This window comes from Nothobranchius furzeri, chromosome 11 (assembly GCF_043380555.1).
Source record: "Nothobranchius furzeri strain GRZ-AD chromosome 11, NfurGRZ-RIMD1, whole genome shotgun sequence".
Classification (NCBI taxonomy): domain Eukaryota; kingdom Metazoa; phylum Chordata; class Actinopteri; order Cyprinodontiformes; family Nothobranchiidae; genus Nothobranchius; species Nothobranchius furzeri.
This window is the reverse complement of record NC_091751.1, coordinates 34,090,422-34,104,863: the sequence shown is the minus strand read 5'-3', so window position 1 is coordinate 34,104,863 and position 14,442 is coordinate 34,090,422. Positions and strand designations below refer to the sequence as shown.

The 14,442-nt window shown below is 41.7% G+C and overlaps 2 protein-coding genes across 2 annotated transcripts in view; both read right to left on the bottom strand.

The window, feature by feature from the left end:
• The window catches only part of LOC107383747 (retinal guanylyl cyclase 2), a 48,356-nt gene extending 42,489 nt beyond the window's left edge, over nucleotides 1-5,867 (bottom strand). Inside the window, exons 1-3 of the mRNA XM_070541504.1 lie at nucleotides 5,782-5,867; nucleotides 2,887-3,133; nucleotides 2,519-2,749 (exon numbers count right to left, since the gene is read on the bottom strand). Coding sequence (XP_070397605.1) covers nucleotides 2,519-2,749; nucleotides 2,887-3,124 — 469 coding nt within the window. The 5' untranslated portion in view covers nucleotides 3,125-3,133; nucleotides 5,782-5,867. The remainder of the gene's footprint in view (nucleotides 1-2,518; nucleotides 2,750-2,886; nucleotides 3,134-5,781) is intronic.
• Nucleotides 5,868-7,506: 1,639 nt separating this feature from the next.
• Nucleotides 7,507-14,442, bottom strand: part of amph (amphiphysin) — a 52,839-nt gene continuing 45,903 nt past the window's right edge. The window contains exons 18-22 of the mRNA XM_015956463.3: nucleotides 12,279-12,323; nucleotides 12,089-12,136; nucleotides 8,468-8,656; nucleotides 8,276-8,377; nucleotides 7,507-8,198 (exon numbers count right to left, since the gene is read on the bottom strand). Coding sequence (XP_015811949.3) covers nucleotides 8,094-8,198; nucleotides 8,276-8,377; nucleotides 8,468-8,656; nucleotides 12,089-12,136; nucleotides 12,279-12,323 — 489 coding nt within the window. The 3' untranslated portion in view covers nucleotides 7,507-8,093. The remainder of the gene's footprint in view (nucleotides 8,199-8,275; nucleotides 8,378-8,467; nucleotides 8,657-12,088; nucleotides 12,137-12,278; nucleotides 12,324-14,442) is intronic.

Here is a 14,442-nt window from a genome sequence, read left to right as displayed (position 1 = left end):
GACTTTGTTCTAGTTGTTCTCTCTCACCCTCTCTGAATTATATTGACACTAGGGATGGGTACTGAATTCGATACTTTTTAAGGTACCGACCGAATTCCATAGTACCGACCGAGCACCGATTCACGTCATTTCGTGACGGTTTCTTGTTTCGGTACCCGTCCATCATAACGAGAACTTGCCAAGACAGCTGCGCATGCGCAAGAGCGTTATGTCGTCGCTCGCTGTGAACCAGTTGTAAACAGAGCAGCATGGAGAAAGAACGCAGGCTAAAGCTTGGGTCCACTTCACTAGATGTGATGGGTAATTGGGTGATGATGAAACCAGCGACAACGATCTAAGTGAGACATCCTCATCTTAATCTGCTCCAGTAGGTAAATATAATTAGCTTGATATGTTAGCTTCCGTTTCGCTAATGGTGCATTCACTTTCTCCTCGGAACTCCGAATTCCCGACTAGAAGAACATGAACGCGCTCTAAAGTTTGGCTTCACTTTACTAAATGTGACGGGTGAAGACAAAACCAGTGACAATGATCTAAGTGTGAGGCATCATCGTTTTAATCTGCTCCAGCAGCTAAATAAACTGTTTAAGATAACGTTAGCTTGGTATGTTAGCTTCCATTGCTACCATTGTAATCACCTAATGGTGCGTTCGCTTTCTCCTCGGAAATTCTAACTTCCCAGTAGGAAAAATCAAATGAAAAAAGACAGCAAAAGGAATGAAGATACACAGTAAATTTAGTTCACAGTAAAGATGTTTGCTTCAGTTTAATTATCAGCTTATAAAACTACAAGGACGATGTTAATACAAACAGTTGAATGTTATTTATCGTGATATTTATCAAATATTGTTATATATTGAGAAAAATTTATATTTAATTATAAAAGAGAATTAAAATAATAAACACTCAAAAGTATCGAAAATTGGTACCGTTAAGTACCGATATCGATTTGTAGGTACCGGGAATTAGTACCGGATCGATTCAAATGTCAAAGGTACCCATCCCTAAACACTATATGTATAAGAATTACACAAACATTTCTGTTGTAATCTATAAAAATTATACTGTATATATTGTTTATTAAAATGGCTGAGTAGTAGTTTCTGCTCCTCTGTCATACAGTGGTGTGAAAAACTATTTGCCCCCTTCCTGATTTCTTATTCTTTTGCATGTTTGTCACACAAAATGTTTCTGATCATCAAACACATTTAACCATTAGTCAAAGATAACACAAGTAAACGCAAAATGCAGTTTTGAAATGATGGGTGGGTGGGGGAGATCGACCGATCCAAGATGGCGGCGCCACCGCTCGTCAGCACCCAAAGGCAGTAGCGGCAATGTGGGATCAGTCTGGCTTTTCCCTGCATGTCTGATGGAAGAAAAGCCAGGGCATGCTTTAAAACCATTCCTAGCTCCTGATTGGCTTAGGATCGCCACATGCTCTGATGCATTCAATAACCGTAGGAAACTTAAAACTTGTTCCCAAGGTAAAGGTTTACACCTTACACTTCTCCTGCTACACTTCTATGGGACAACAGTTTTAAAGGTTTTACTAGAAAAAAACAGCAAATCGAACATTTGTCTTCTAATGTTTACATCAACTTACACCACAAACAAGATAACAGAAAATGTCTGCTATGCAGAACTGCAGCAGCAACAACTTGTTGTCGGTGCTCCAGTTTTGGGTCTTTCACATGGATCCGAATCGTTTCTAATGCTGATCTTGTTCACAACGGTCCCTGGCATCTCTATTTATCATCCCTGTATATTCTGCATCCTTTTGAGGATTTTAACATGTTGCTTAACACTTTCTTTCCACAAATCTGCTTTTTCTCTGGTGTTCACTGTTTTTTTTCCACTTGTGAGGCTACCAACATGCCCACCACATCCCAGAATGCTACGCATAATCCCGTGTGATCTCAGGCCCTACTGATGCCTTGGTTGGACGTCTGGGATTGAGTTTATTCTTTATACCCGTGTCTATATGTGTATTTTACAACTACTGCTTTTTAAGTGTTTAGATTGTTGTCGTTTTTTTTACCCGTTTTGTATTTGATGTCATCCTTTTTTATGCATATTGATGGTTTTGTGCAGCACTAAGGTCAGCTAGCATGCTGTTTTATAAGCGCCCTATAAATAAACCTGACTTGACAAGTTTGCCTTATCAATACACCTATATCATTTTGATTTTAAGGGGTCATAGGACATTGGACTTTATGAAAATGAAGCGATTTCCTGTTAACTACTACTATTGTGGCAACACAAGTCACAAACCCCATATGAATGAATGTAGAAGGCATTGAAGTCAGACAGTTGCTTAGAGTATCAGTCCACCTGGACCTAGAAAAACCTCGAGCTCTAACACGTTATGGCAGATCTGTAAAAGTTCAGTAAAATGACACATCTAGATAGGAGATGCATGATGAAACAGGATACTTTAACACTGTTCTTAAGCATCCCATAATCTCATGTCCCAGCTGGCAGGGCCATCTACACCATGATGGTGCTGTACTCTCACCTGAGATGACTGCAACGTGCGCCCAGCTAAAGAATCTGAGCACAGTGAAGAGGACTCTGGTAGGAGGAGTGATGGGAGGCAGATTTGGCCAGTCAGCGTCCAGACAGCCTGGAGAAGCAAGACCCGCCTCCCAATGCTGGGCAAACAAAGATGCAGCATGGCAGAGGGCGGGGCTAAAGGGCCCAATGTATGCATGGCCATAACCCTCCATCTCCCCGAGTTCAGTGAGGGCTGAAAAAAGATCACATTTCATCTGTGTGAATTGTTCTGATCAGGATAACAAACTGAGGCAAACTATGATGTTTCATTGGTCTGCCAACTTTACTGCTTATGAATGTTTTTGGTTATTCTCTGGTTGGTTAACAAACCTTTGGAGGCTGAGCAGTCCTCATTGAGCAGCTTCACATCGTACCAGTATCCTCGACTCACATCGCCGTCGCTATGCAGCCGAGCCAGTGCTAAGTTAGCCGCAGCTGTTGCCATTGCTCTGGAGAACATCGGGTCACATGACCATGGGCCAACAAGAGCAAGTTTAAAGGTAGCTGTATGAGCCACAGGTATACATAGCACCCAGAGACATGCCCCTAGCAACCAGGTAGGCTGCATCCTGTCGACCTGCAGGGGGTGAATGTCATGGTTAGCTTGTATTCATGTTTACGCTCTACTTGGTGCATAAACACTTTGTTTACTGAGTTCAGGTGCAACAAACTAGCGGTGGTTCATGAGAAAATAAACACAAAATACTTTGACTTGTTTGGTGTGGAGCATTTTAACAAGTCGTACTTTAGTCAAAGTAAAAAAACTTAGCTTAAGGCAGAACTAAGATCAATGTTTATGCCTTTAAAATCATTTGGAGTTTTTTGAAATTGGGATTTTGCTTAACTGAAAGTTTTCTGAGCTTTTTCATTACTACTGATGTGATGTTTGACTTTGGACTAAACTGTAAAAGTTGCTTCCAATCTTTGACCTCTCCTGGAGAGCAACCACGTTGGAAGAAGTACCGTCTACCTCCTCTAAGGCAGTGTTTCCCAACCCTGGACCTCAGGGACCACTGTCCTACATGTTTTCCATGTCTCTGCTGCAGCACACCTGATTTACATTGGCTACTCAGGAGGACGTCAAGAGCTGCAGATACCGGTTAATCACACATTCAAGTCAGGTGTGTGGCAGCAGAGACAAACTGGTGTTTGAAAGGGCAACATGAAAGACAAGCAGGATGGTGGTCCCTGAGGACCAGGCTTGGGAAACACTGCTCTGAGGGTAAATATGTTACATTAACCATCTCAACTTAACAAAGCCTGCTTTAAGGTTTCCAAGGATAACCCTGATGGAACTGCTGCATGTTACGTCCAGCTACTGACCAAGGAGCCTATGAGGTTTAGCGACCCATGAGATGTAGGGACCTAAGAGGTTTAGGGGCCTATGAAGTTTAGGGACCTATGAGGTTTAGGGGCCCATCATTTTTGGTTAAACAAACACAAAAATGCAGTTTTATTATTTGTCAGGTTTTCAGTCATTCAGCTTAGCTGCTAATTGATCCAAATTATAGATGACCTACATCTCCCGTGTGACCTCTGGACCATGAGCTGACCAATCAAACAATTTAGATCATTTCAGGGTGTGCTGCTCTGGATGTAGGGAAACTTGAAATGAAGGGTGGAGGAGGAGGTGATCTGTATAACTGTTTTTGTCAGGTAAAGAAATGATGAAGTGAATAAAATCATTCATTCATTCATTCATTCATTCATTCATTCATTCATAGCAACGTTTTAATGGAGAAAACCTTTTAGATCAGTGCTGATGTTCGGAGCACAAACTAAAGAATAAAAGACAGACGTGTCACAACTCCTCACTTCAAGTTGCCGGAGGGAGAACAGCTGTATCTTCAGAGGTTCCGGTCCGTCTGACCCCTACCCTAACCCAGGCAAACTCAGACGGTCATAGGTGGGGGAGGGAGTGGGATGGGGCACGGTGGTGGAGCAGGTCAGAGAGGTAGGAGGGGCCAAGTTTTGAAGGACTTGTGATGCTGTGAGTGAGAAGAAGCCAAAGGAGGTGTTGAATAGACAAGAGAGATGTGGGTTAGGAGATTCTGGATGTGTTGAAGTTTGGTGAAGGTTTTGGATGGGACACCAGCTACTGTTGTATTGGTGGATTTGTGATGTGATGAATGCATGAATAAGGGTTTCAGGGACAGAAAAAGAAAAGGAAGGACAACCACTTACAAGAATATAATACAATCACCTGACTAAAATAGCTATCCAGAGCACCTCCTCCACCAGTGCACACCTGCATTCCCCCAAGAGGGGCCTACTGAGCCTCTCTACCCTGGGGCCTATCAGCTGGTTAAGGTGGCCCTGCTCATCAGGCTCTACAGAAGCCTGTTAATTACCCGCTGACTGAAATCAGGTGTGTTAAAGCAGAGTGGAAACTAAAACGTGCTGGATACCGACCCTCCAGGACTGGAATTGAACACCCCTGGTCTAGAGCAGGGCTATGTAGGTCTGCACAAATAAAACCTGACTGGAAACTATCATAGATGTTATGTTCATCAAGAGAGGGGTCAAGACTCAGTTTTTTTAAGAAGCGGGTGGATTACAGCGTTTTTAAAGTAAGCAGGGACCTGACCAGAAACCAGAGAAGCATTAATTATAGAGAGCACGCTGGGACCGATGGACTGAAAAGCACTTTTAAACAAAGATGAGTGTAAGATGTGGAGGGGGCATGCAGAGGTCTTCATAGAGTTAACTAGTTTGGTTAAATCAGGCAAAGAAACAGGAGCAAAGCTATCTAGGATAATGGTCCGGGTTGGAATCGGGAGAGGCGGAGATAAGGCTGAAGGAGAGATGCTAGATCTAACCTTATTGACTTTGTCCACAAAGAAAGACAGAAAGTTCTCACAGTCTGTAACAGAGTGGATGGAGGCTGTAGGAGAGGCAGGAGAGACGATGCTGCTGATGGTGTTAAACAGGGTTATTAAAACTGATGTTCTTTTAAAAACACTCAGACACCAAGTCTGACTGTCAGACAGTAACCAGATGATAACAGGGTGAAGTCCTGACCCCTGAGCCAATCTCTCTCTCTCTCTCTCTCTCTCACACACACACACACACACACACAGATCTGTGAGGTTGAATAAAAACTGAATGAAGACTTTTCTCTTTATCTGGTTTTGGATTCTGTAGGTTCAGACAGGTAATCTCAGGTAACAACTAACCTAAACTAACATCAAACTAGATTCATAAACAGATAAATAAAATGCTTACCTTCGTCTCAGAGTTTGGTCCTTCACAAAAAAAAAACGTCGCTTCAGTCGGGATGAATTCCTGAAACGGTGAGCAGCTGAAGCCTGGAGAGGATTTCCTTTAATCTTGTTTAAGGCTCAGAATCTGTCAGGACTTTTGAGATCAGAGGACAGGACATGCACCACATCCTGGTACTGCCCCTTTCTCTCCAAAACCCCACAGTAGAGACCCCTTTCACTTCCAGACAAAGGGGCTCCAAACCCTAACAAAATGAATGCAAGTCTATGAGAGGATAAATCCTGAGTGATATGTGTCACAGATTAAACACATTTTTATGTTAAGTCCTGACTTTCTGCAGGCAGCAAAACTTACTGTAGGTTTTGTGTGAAAAGATGCGTAGGACTACAAATGTTCGTCTCACCATAATGATGTCATTGAAGCAGACACAAAGTAGAGCAGATGACTGGTTTAGAGAGCTTTACATCCTTTTTTTCAGGACGACAGAAGGAGCATTAAACATAGAGAAAACCATTGTAAATCTGGTCACCTGGTCCAGGAAGCAGGATAAAATGTTGGCCCAACCTGTGGTTGGGTTCGGTTCTGATGGAGATCCTGTGTGACCACTGAATCTTTAAAACATTTTCTGTGTTTTAGGAATTATTCTATGAAGTCTTCAGATTGAGCTCTGGCCAAAGTTCTGGGAAGACGAAGTATACCTAAGAGGGGTCTATTTTTCATAATCAGAACCAGAAGGTTTTATATCCATATGTGCGGGAATCACATCAGGAAATGGCTGCGGTACTTGGTGCAAGAACAAATAAATAAGCTAAATTAGAATTAAGAAATAAACAATGAAATTATAATAATATAGGGAATCAATAATTAGAGAAGCAGCTACTTTATACAAGTCAGTGTAGGTTCAGGTCAGAGCGGGTCAGTTCAGGTGCAAACACTTTCAGCTGTGGACGGGAAAGACCTGAAGAAGCATCTGAAGATCTATCTGTCTGAGCGTTGCTTCTTTGTGGTTGTCTCCAAGTTTAGGTCCTCCACCACCTCCCATGGTGTCCCACAAGGTTCTGTGCTGGGGCCTCTGCTCTTCCTCCTCAGCACATCCTGAGCTCCTTTAAAGGAATCTCCTACCATCTTTACGCAGATGACATCCAACTGTACATCTCCTTTAATTCCCATGAGATGTCTAAGCTGCAGCTGTTCCACACCTGCTTAGACTATTAAACCTGGATGGCTGGGAACTTTCTACAGCTGAATGAAGATCAGACTGAGATCCTCAGAGATCAGTGGTCTCTTTTAAACTCACCTGTTCAGGCTTTGGTGGGGCCTTCAACACCATCCGCTGCTCTTATTCCGCCTTTCCCGGGTTCCACTGATTTCCTCTTTCTTATACATTTTCTCTCCCTTCCCTTACATTTTTTTTTTCAGAAATTTTATTTTTCCCATTTTTTATTATATTTTAGTAATTTTGAAATGTCTTTATTTCATTTTTTTATTGTTCTTGTGAAGTGCCTTTTGATTTTGTCTTGAGAAGCGGTACATAAAAGATGGTTTCTTCTTCTTCAGACGCAGGCTCCTTCAGGTTTTCACCTTTGGTTCTGATGCTGCTGTTCCGGCTGAAAGCAGGAAGGATGTCCGCTCCTGCCGACGGTGATTGGGTCTTGGTTCTGATGTTAATAATATGTTCTGGTTTCTTTACTTGGGATTATTTTAGCCAGAAAATGGGTGCATACTAGATGGTGCAGATGCTTTTTTATTTGCTTAGTTCACATTTTTTTCTTTGAAAAATGTCAGACTTTTTTCATTTTTCAAAGTAAAAGTCACATTTTCTGCCTGCTTTGCACCAATTTCTTCATAAATCCAGACAGAATAATGTCTACAAATGAAACACTGATGACCACACACACTTAGATCAATGACACAGAAAAGTATTAAATATTAGAACCTAATCATGACGATGGTGAGAACCAATAAACAGTTTTCATTCACACTGAGAAGCACTTTCAGAGAACGGCACCAGTTCGTTGGAACAATCTTTACAACAGCTTCTAAACCATCCAGATTTCTTTCTAACATCAATCTTCATATTTTCACGTGACTATTTTAACACTGAAACATGTAGTTAGCAGAGAGGGTGAAACACACGTTTACATCATGCTTAGAAATAAGAGTCAAGTCTGGGGACGTCCTAAGGACTGGTTCTGACTCTGCAGCATCACACCGCTGTGGGAGCTTTCTCTCATGGGTTCACTTAGCTACATGCTGACTAGACAACCTGATTACAGAATTTAGTCACTTGTTCCTTATTTCATGGACAGGTGTCGTTACTCCAAACGCTGGATAAAGTTTTCAGGGAACAGTCCTCTCTGAGCCCCGGTGCCGAGTGTTATCCACTCCCTCTCTTTAATCCCAGTGAGCCAGCCGGCATCCTGCAGCAGAAACATCATCATCAGTGAGGCTTACCAGGTGAGGAACACAACAGCTACGCTGCAGCACCTGCGCTCACCTGATCCTCCAGTGAGGCTGTAGGAACAACCAGAACCACATCTCCTCTCTTCAGGTCCAACTCATCTGAATTAGCAGCCTCAAAATCATGCATGGTCTCCACCTGCAGGATGGAAAAGTTTCCGTTATGGTTCTAACCCAAACTACAGGAGATCCCGTTCTATGGGCTGCTGTTAGAAGAAGACAGGCTTACCTTATAAAGAAAGTCAGCAGGAAGTCCTGAAGCTCCTCCAGAAGCACTCATGTGTGTGATGCTGGCATGCTCACCTGTCACAACGTTACCACCTATTATCGTAGGTGAGATGATGTCAGCGTCATGGTCATCATCACCTTCGTTACTGGAGGCAGGTTCAATAACCACAGAGGGGATCGGCATCTTCTCCTGGGAGGAGAACCCAGCTTTCATCAAACTCACTAACCTCTATTCATCCATCCGTCCATCAATTCATCCATCCATCCAATTCCAGTTTATTTCTATTGCACCAAATCATGACAAGAGTCGTCTCAAGGCTCTTCACACAGTAAACACTCCAATATACAGTGGGGCAAAAAAGTATTTAGTCAGCCACCGATTGTGCAAGTTCTCCCACTTAAAATGATGACAGAGGTCAGTAGTTTACATCCTAGGTACACTTCAACTGTGAGAGACAGAATGTGAAAAAAAATTAATGAATTCACATGGCAGTTCTGGGATTCTTGCTCACCGTTCTCATGATCATTTTGACCCCACGGGATGAGATCTTGCGTGGAGCCCCAGATCGAGGGAGATTATCAGTGGTCTTGTATGTCTTCCATTTTCTGATAATTGCTCCCACAGTTGATTTTTTCACACCAAGCTACTTGCCTATTGTAGATTCACTCTTCCCAGTCTGGTGCAGGTCTACAATTCTTTTCCTGGTGTCCTTCGAAAGCTCTTTGGTCTTGGCCATAGTGGAGTTTGGAGTCTGACTGTTTGAGGCTGTGGACAGGTGTCTTTTATACAGATAATGTGTTCAAACAGGTGCCACTAATACAGGTAACGAGTGGAGGACAGAAAAGCTTCTTAAAGAAGATGTTACAGGTCTGTGAGAGCCAGAGATTTTCCTTGTTTGAAGTGACCAAATACTTAATTTTCCACCCTGATTTACAAATAAATTCTTTTAAAATCCTGCCATGTGAATTCATGGATTTTTTTCACATTCTGTCTCTCACAGTTGAAGTGTACCTATGATGAAAATTACTGACCTCTGTCATCATTTTAAGTGGGAGAACTTGCACAATCGGTGGCTGACTAAATACTTTTTTGCCCCACTGTAGTTGAGACAATGCAATTAAGAGAGAAATTGTTGAAGACAGTAGTCGAGTGTGGAAAGTGGTCATCATCATCATCATCATGCTTTATTTATATAGTGCGGTCCACCACCCTCAAAGGGGGTCCAAGGAGATTAACAGGAAAAGTTACAAAGAAAAATGTGGTAGCGAGTCATAAAAACACTGAAAACAAAAATAACATAGACATTAGTGAGAAAAATAAAATGCAAATGAGATTACATTAACATAAAAAAAAATTTAATTAAGTAGTAAAAAGAAATAAAAAAAGAATAAAAAACAGAAACCAAAAGCATTAGGAGAAGGCCATCCTATAAAAATGAGCTTTAACCGAGACTGCCAGTGATGGGGACTGTTTGTGAGCAGGAGCTGGTTCCAGAGAGAGGGTGCAAGGACTTGAAAAGCCAGATCACCACGAATCTTAAATCGGGTGCGAGGGACGATAAGCAATTTCAGGTCAGCCGACCGCAATGATCTTAAGGGAACCACTAATACATTCTCTCTCTCCTGATAATAACTTTTTGTTTTCATTGACTTTTGATGTGCTAATACTAGTTTATCCGTTTAATTATAGATCCACTAGGATAAATACAATAAAGTTTAACTCTCAACCAAATACAATATTTACTAAGACATCACAATATAACTATAGACACATTACTTGTGTGTGTGTGTGTGTGTGTGTGTGTGTGTGTGTGTGTGTGTGTGTGTGTGTGTGTGTGTGTGTGTGTGTGTGTGTGTGTGTGTGTGTGTGTGTGTGTGTGTGTGTGTGTGTCTGCTCTGTCTTCTCGATCCCCAGTGAGTCGTGGAGGATGGCTTAACTCGATTGCTTCCTTGATCCATCTTTTGTATTTTTGTTGTTCAGTGGTTATGATCCGATAAGGAAGCAATCGAGATAAGGAGACGTGGATGTGGGACCATGAACAGGGACGACGGAGTTTACACGCTGGACCATGCATGGGACTGCATCGTCGGAGAGGGGAGAGTGGGCAGTAGAGGGCGACAACGTCCTCTGCTGCCTGCAGATATACAGAGAAGGAAGTGACGCGCCACCATCAGCGTCAGCCTGAAGAAGCCGGCAGCCGTCGGCGAAACTGTAGCGTCAATAACAGGTAACAAAACCGTTTCTGTGTTTTATAAAAGAACGACAAAATGGAATTAGAAATAACGCTCAGCAAGAACACACCTAAGATAACTGAGTATCGTCAGCATAACAGTGGAAGTTTATCCCATGCTGTCTAATGATTTTACCAATTGGAAACATATATATAGTAAAAAGATTTGGTCCAAGCACTGAACCCTGTGGTACTCCACAAGTAACCCTGGAGTATGAAGATTTGTCATGTACATTTACAAAATGATATCAATCAGACAGGTAGGATTTAAAGCAGCCTAGCGCTGTACCTTTGATCCCTACAACATGTTCAAGCCTTTCTAAAAGAACATTGTGATCAACTGTGTCAAAGGCAGCACGGAGATCTAACAAGACTAGAACAGACACAAGATTCTTATCTGAGGTCATGTTTTCCTGTTTTATTTCCGACTGGAACCTCTCCTCTGTCCGACCGCGCTTCCCACCTCTGACACTTTCTCCAGGCAGCGTTTTGTCTTTTACTGGTTCCTGAGCTGAGAGAACTTCTACTTCAGCAGCTAGAGCCTCCATCTCGCTGTCACTGATGTTTCTGTTTTAGTTTCCTTAAGATCTCAGGCGTTCCCCTCATGGATGTGGTGTGACCAAATATGGTAATGAGGGTGTTTCTGTATGTAAATGACTGAATAAACATTAGACCTGGGTACGCACAGGTGGGATTTATCATCAGCAGGTTGTACGAGAGGCCACAGCAAGTTTCATAACTCAGGATTTTGGCCGTTCGTACGAATGTTCTGGTTTTCATTCATGGGATGGAACGCGGACACTTTCTACCAACAGTAGGTGAATGAGGGCGATGGTGTGGGAGGTACATTTTGAACTGGTGGGTAAATGTTTGCGGTTCTTGATTCTTTAAAGCACTTTGAATTGCCTGTGTTTGAGTTGTTCTATACAAATAAAGCTGCCTTGCCTAACTCTACAGCTTCTAGTTTTGGCTCAGCTCTTCACCACAACAGAACGGTTTAGATGGCTGAAGACCAAGCCCCAGTCCACTCCTCTGTACCTTCATTCTACCTTCACTAGTGAATTTCACCTTGAGATACTTGATCCGCTTCACCCAGATTAGCTCATTTCCATCCAGAAGCAGACAGTCTACCCTGTTCAGCTGAAACGTATCCAGTGTGTTCTTGTTATCTGGACACAGTGAGGTCTACTGAAAACAAAGATGTGATCTGAAGAACCAGACCAAGGTTCTGATCACTCTGTTCACTTTGACCACTGATATTTATCATAAATCACTGCATCTGATGAGGGCTGGTGATGTATTAATATTTTGAGGTTTAAATTTGTCTGAGTAAATGTCTTGAGTCCCATTCCGGTCTGGTCAACATCTCAATGATGTTAAGGAATATTTACCAATGAAGTTGCTTCAGTTGAAGAAGTTGTCTCATCAGCAGGAGCAATCTGTTGAGTGAATGAAAAAGATATTCTGGATGTTACATGAATACCAGGATCTGCTTTAACCAGCGCTGTAATAGAACTAGGACTCAGTACTGCCACTCCTCACTTCCATCCAATACAGAGAACGTTACTGAGTTCTACTTACCTCAGCAGTCTCGGGCTCCTTAGAGCATGGACTTCCATTTGTGGGCTTCGGAGGAAAAACAGATTAAACACATCAATTCAGGAAACTAACATTACATTAAACTAACATTAACATTAGAAACAATACAGAAACTTTAAACTCTGAATTTACATCAAGCTAAATTTTATCATCAACACAGAGAGAATGTTAGGTGGTTGGCAGCAGTGTGCTGGCTGATGGCAGCCTCCAAAGAGGCCACCACAGCTCACGATGATGGTGATAGTGAAGATGATGATGGAACTGATGATGAGGATGGTGGTGATAGCGATGATTGTAATAATGATGACGGTGGTGATGATGGTGTTGATGACGGTAGTGATAGTGATGACGATGATGATGGTGGTGATAGTGATGATGAAATTGATGATGATGGTATTAATGATGGTGATAGTGATGATGATGGAATTGATGATGATAATGGTGATAATGATGATGGTATTAATGATGATGATGATGATGGTGATGATGATGTGATAGTGATGATGATGGAATTGATGATGATGATGATGATGATGATGGTGATGATGATGGTAGTGATGATGATGGTAGTGATAGTGATGATGATGGTAGTGATGGCGATGAAGATGACATGCGTCCCATCCTCTAAGGTGGATTTTACGCTCTATCTTCCTAAAAGCCCAGAAGGATACTGCAACCTTGTTGACATTTCAGGAGGAACACGTTGTCAGCCTGTGTTCCCAAACAAAGCCTGCCCTGATAACACCGCAGGAGTGCCTACTATCTCAATAAAGTGAACGTTTTCATGAAACAAAATTAACAAATGTTATATGAATAATAATAATAATGTTTCATTAATCTATGCTTGAATTATTGAAATGAAATGAAGTATTACATTGAATGATTTATATATATGGTAATCAGTAATGTTTGATATGACAAGGCAATCGTCACATGCACTCAAACACAAGAACAAATTAAAGTTAAGTAAAATTCATGACACACAGATATTTCTTTACCCCAGATCAGAGCATCCGGTATCTCAAGAAGGTGTGTTTTCTGAGGTTCTTGGTAAAACTTTTCTTACATGGCCAATTCTGATTTGTTAGTAAATCAGTGGGAAATATGAAAATATTAAAACAGTATCACTGTGGTGACTCTGCAGTCGCATTCCAGCTTTCCATCACTCAGCATTCAGTTCTAGAGAATGTTTTGGGACGGCAAGCTGCCAAAACCCTGATAAAAGCTGCCTACTGCTGACACAGCAAACGGTTCCTGCAGAACAAAGCTGATGCAAGATTCCTTAAGAGTCCATTCAAGACGCAAACTAATTACAACCTGTTGTAACCTGGAGATGACTCTGGACTGACCTGGTTGTACTGCGGTTTTCCTACGGACTTTGGTACCTTGGGGTCACCCGACCCCCTGACATCTCGGATCCAAAAGAGTCTCCACTTGGGGTACGTAGACATGACAGATTGTGTCTGACGCCTTTTTGACAAAAATCAACTTCATAGCTTAACACAAACCAAATTCTTCCCTTTTACACCCAGAACTCAGTTCTTCTAGATACGAAAGTTCTGATAACGTCATATTTACACATAGGCACCATAGATCACAATCCATCCACCTAGATCCATCCACTCACAGTAATATTAGTTAACTTGCCATGTTTGAATTGTTTGGAAAATAAATTCTTACTTTTATAAACCTGACTCTTTCCTTGAATCAAGACGAAGTGTTCTACAATCCCTGAACAAACAAAGAATCCTAGAATCTTCTGATTAAACATCCAAAGACCAAGCAGGTTGATGTTCTATATTTATATAGAGTATCACAGCTTATTGGTCATAAGCAGAAGTAATAAATTAAGCTCTTAAAGCACTCAATTTACCAACTCTTACAGTAGTGATAGTGACGATGATGATGATGACGATGATGATGATGATGATGATGGTGATGATGATGATGATGATGATGATGATGATGGTGATAGTGATGATGGAATCGATGGTGATGATGACGATGATGATGATGATAATGGTATTAATGATGATGATGATTATGGTGATAGTGATGATGATGGAATTGATGATGATGATGATGATGATGGAATTGATGATGATGATGATGATGGTGATAGTGATGATGATGATGGTGACTGATG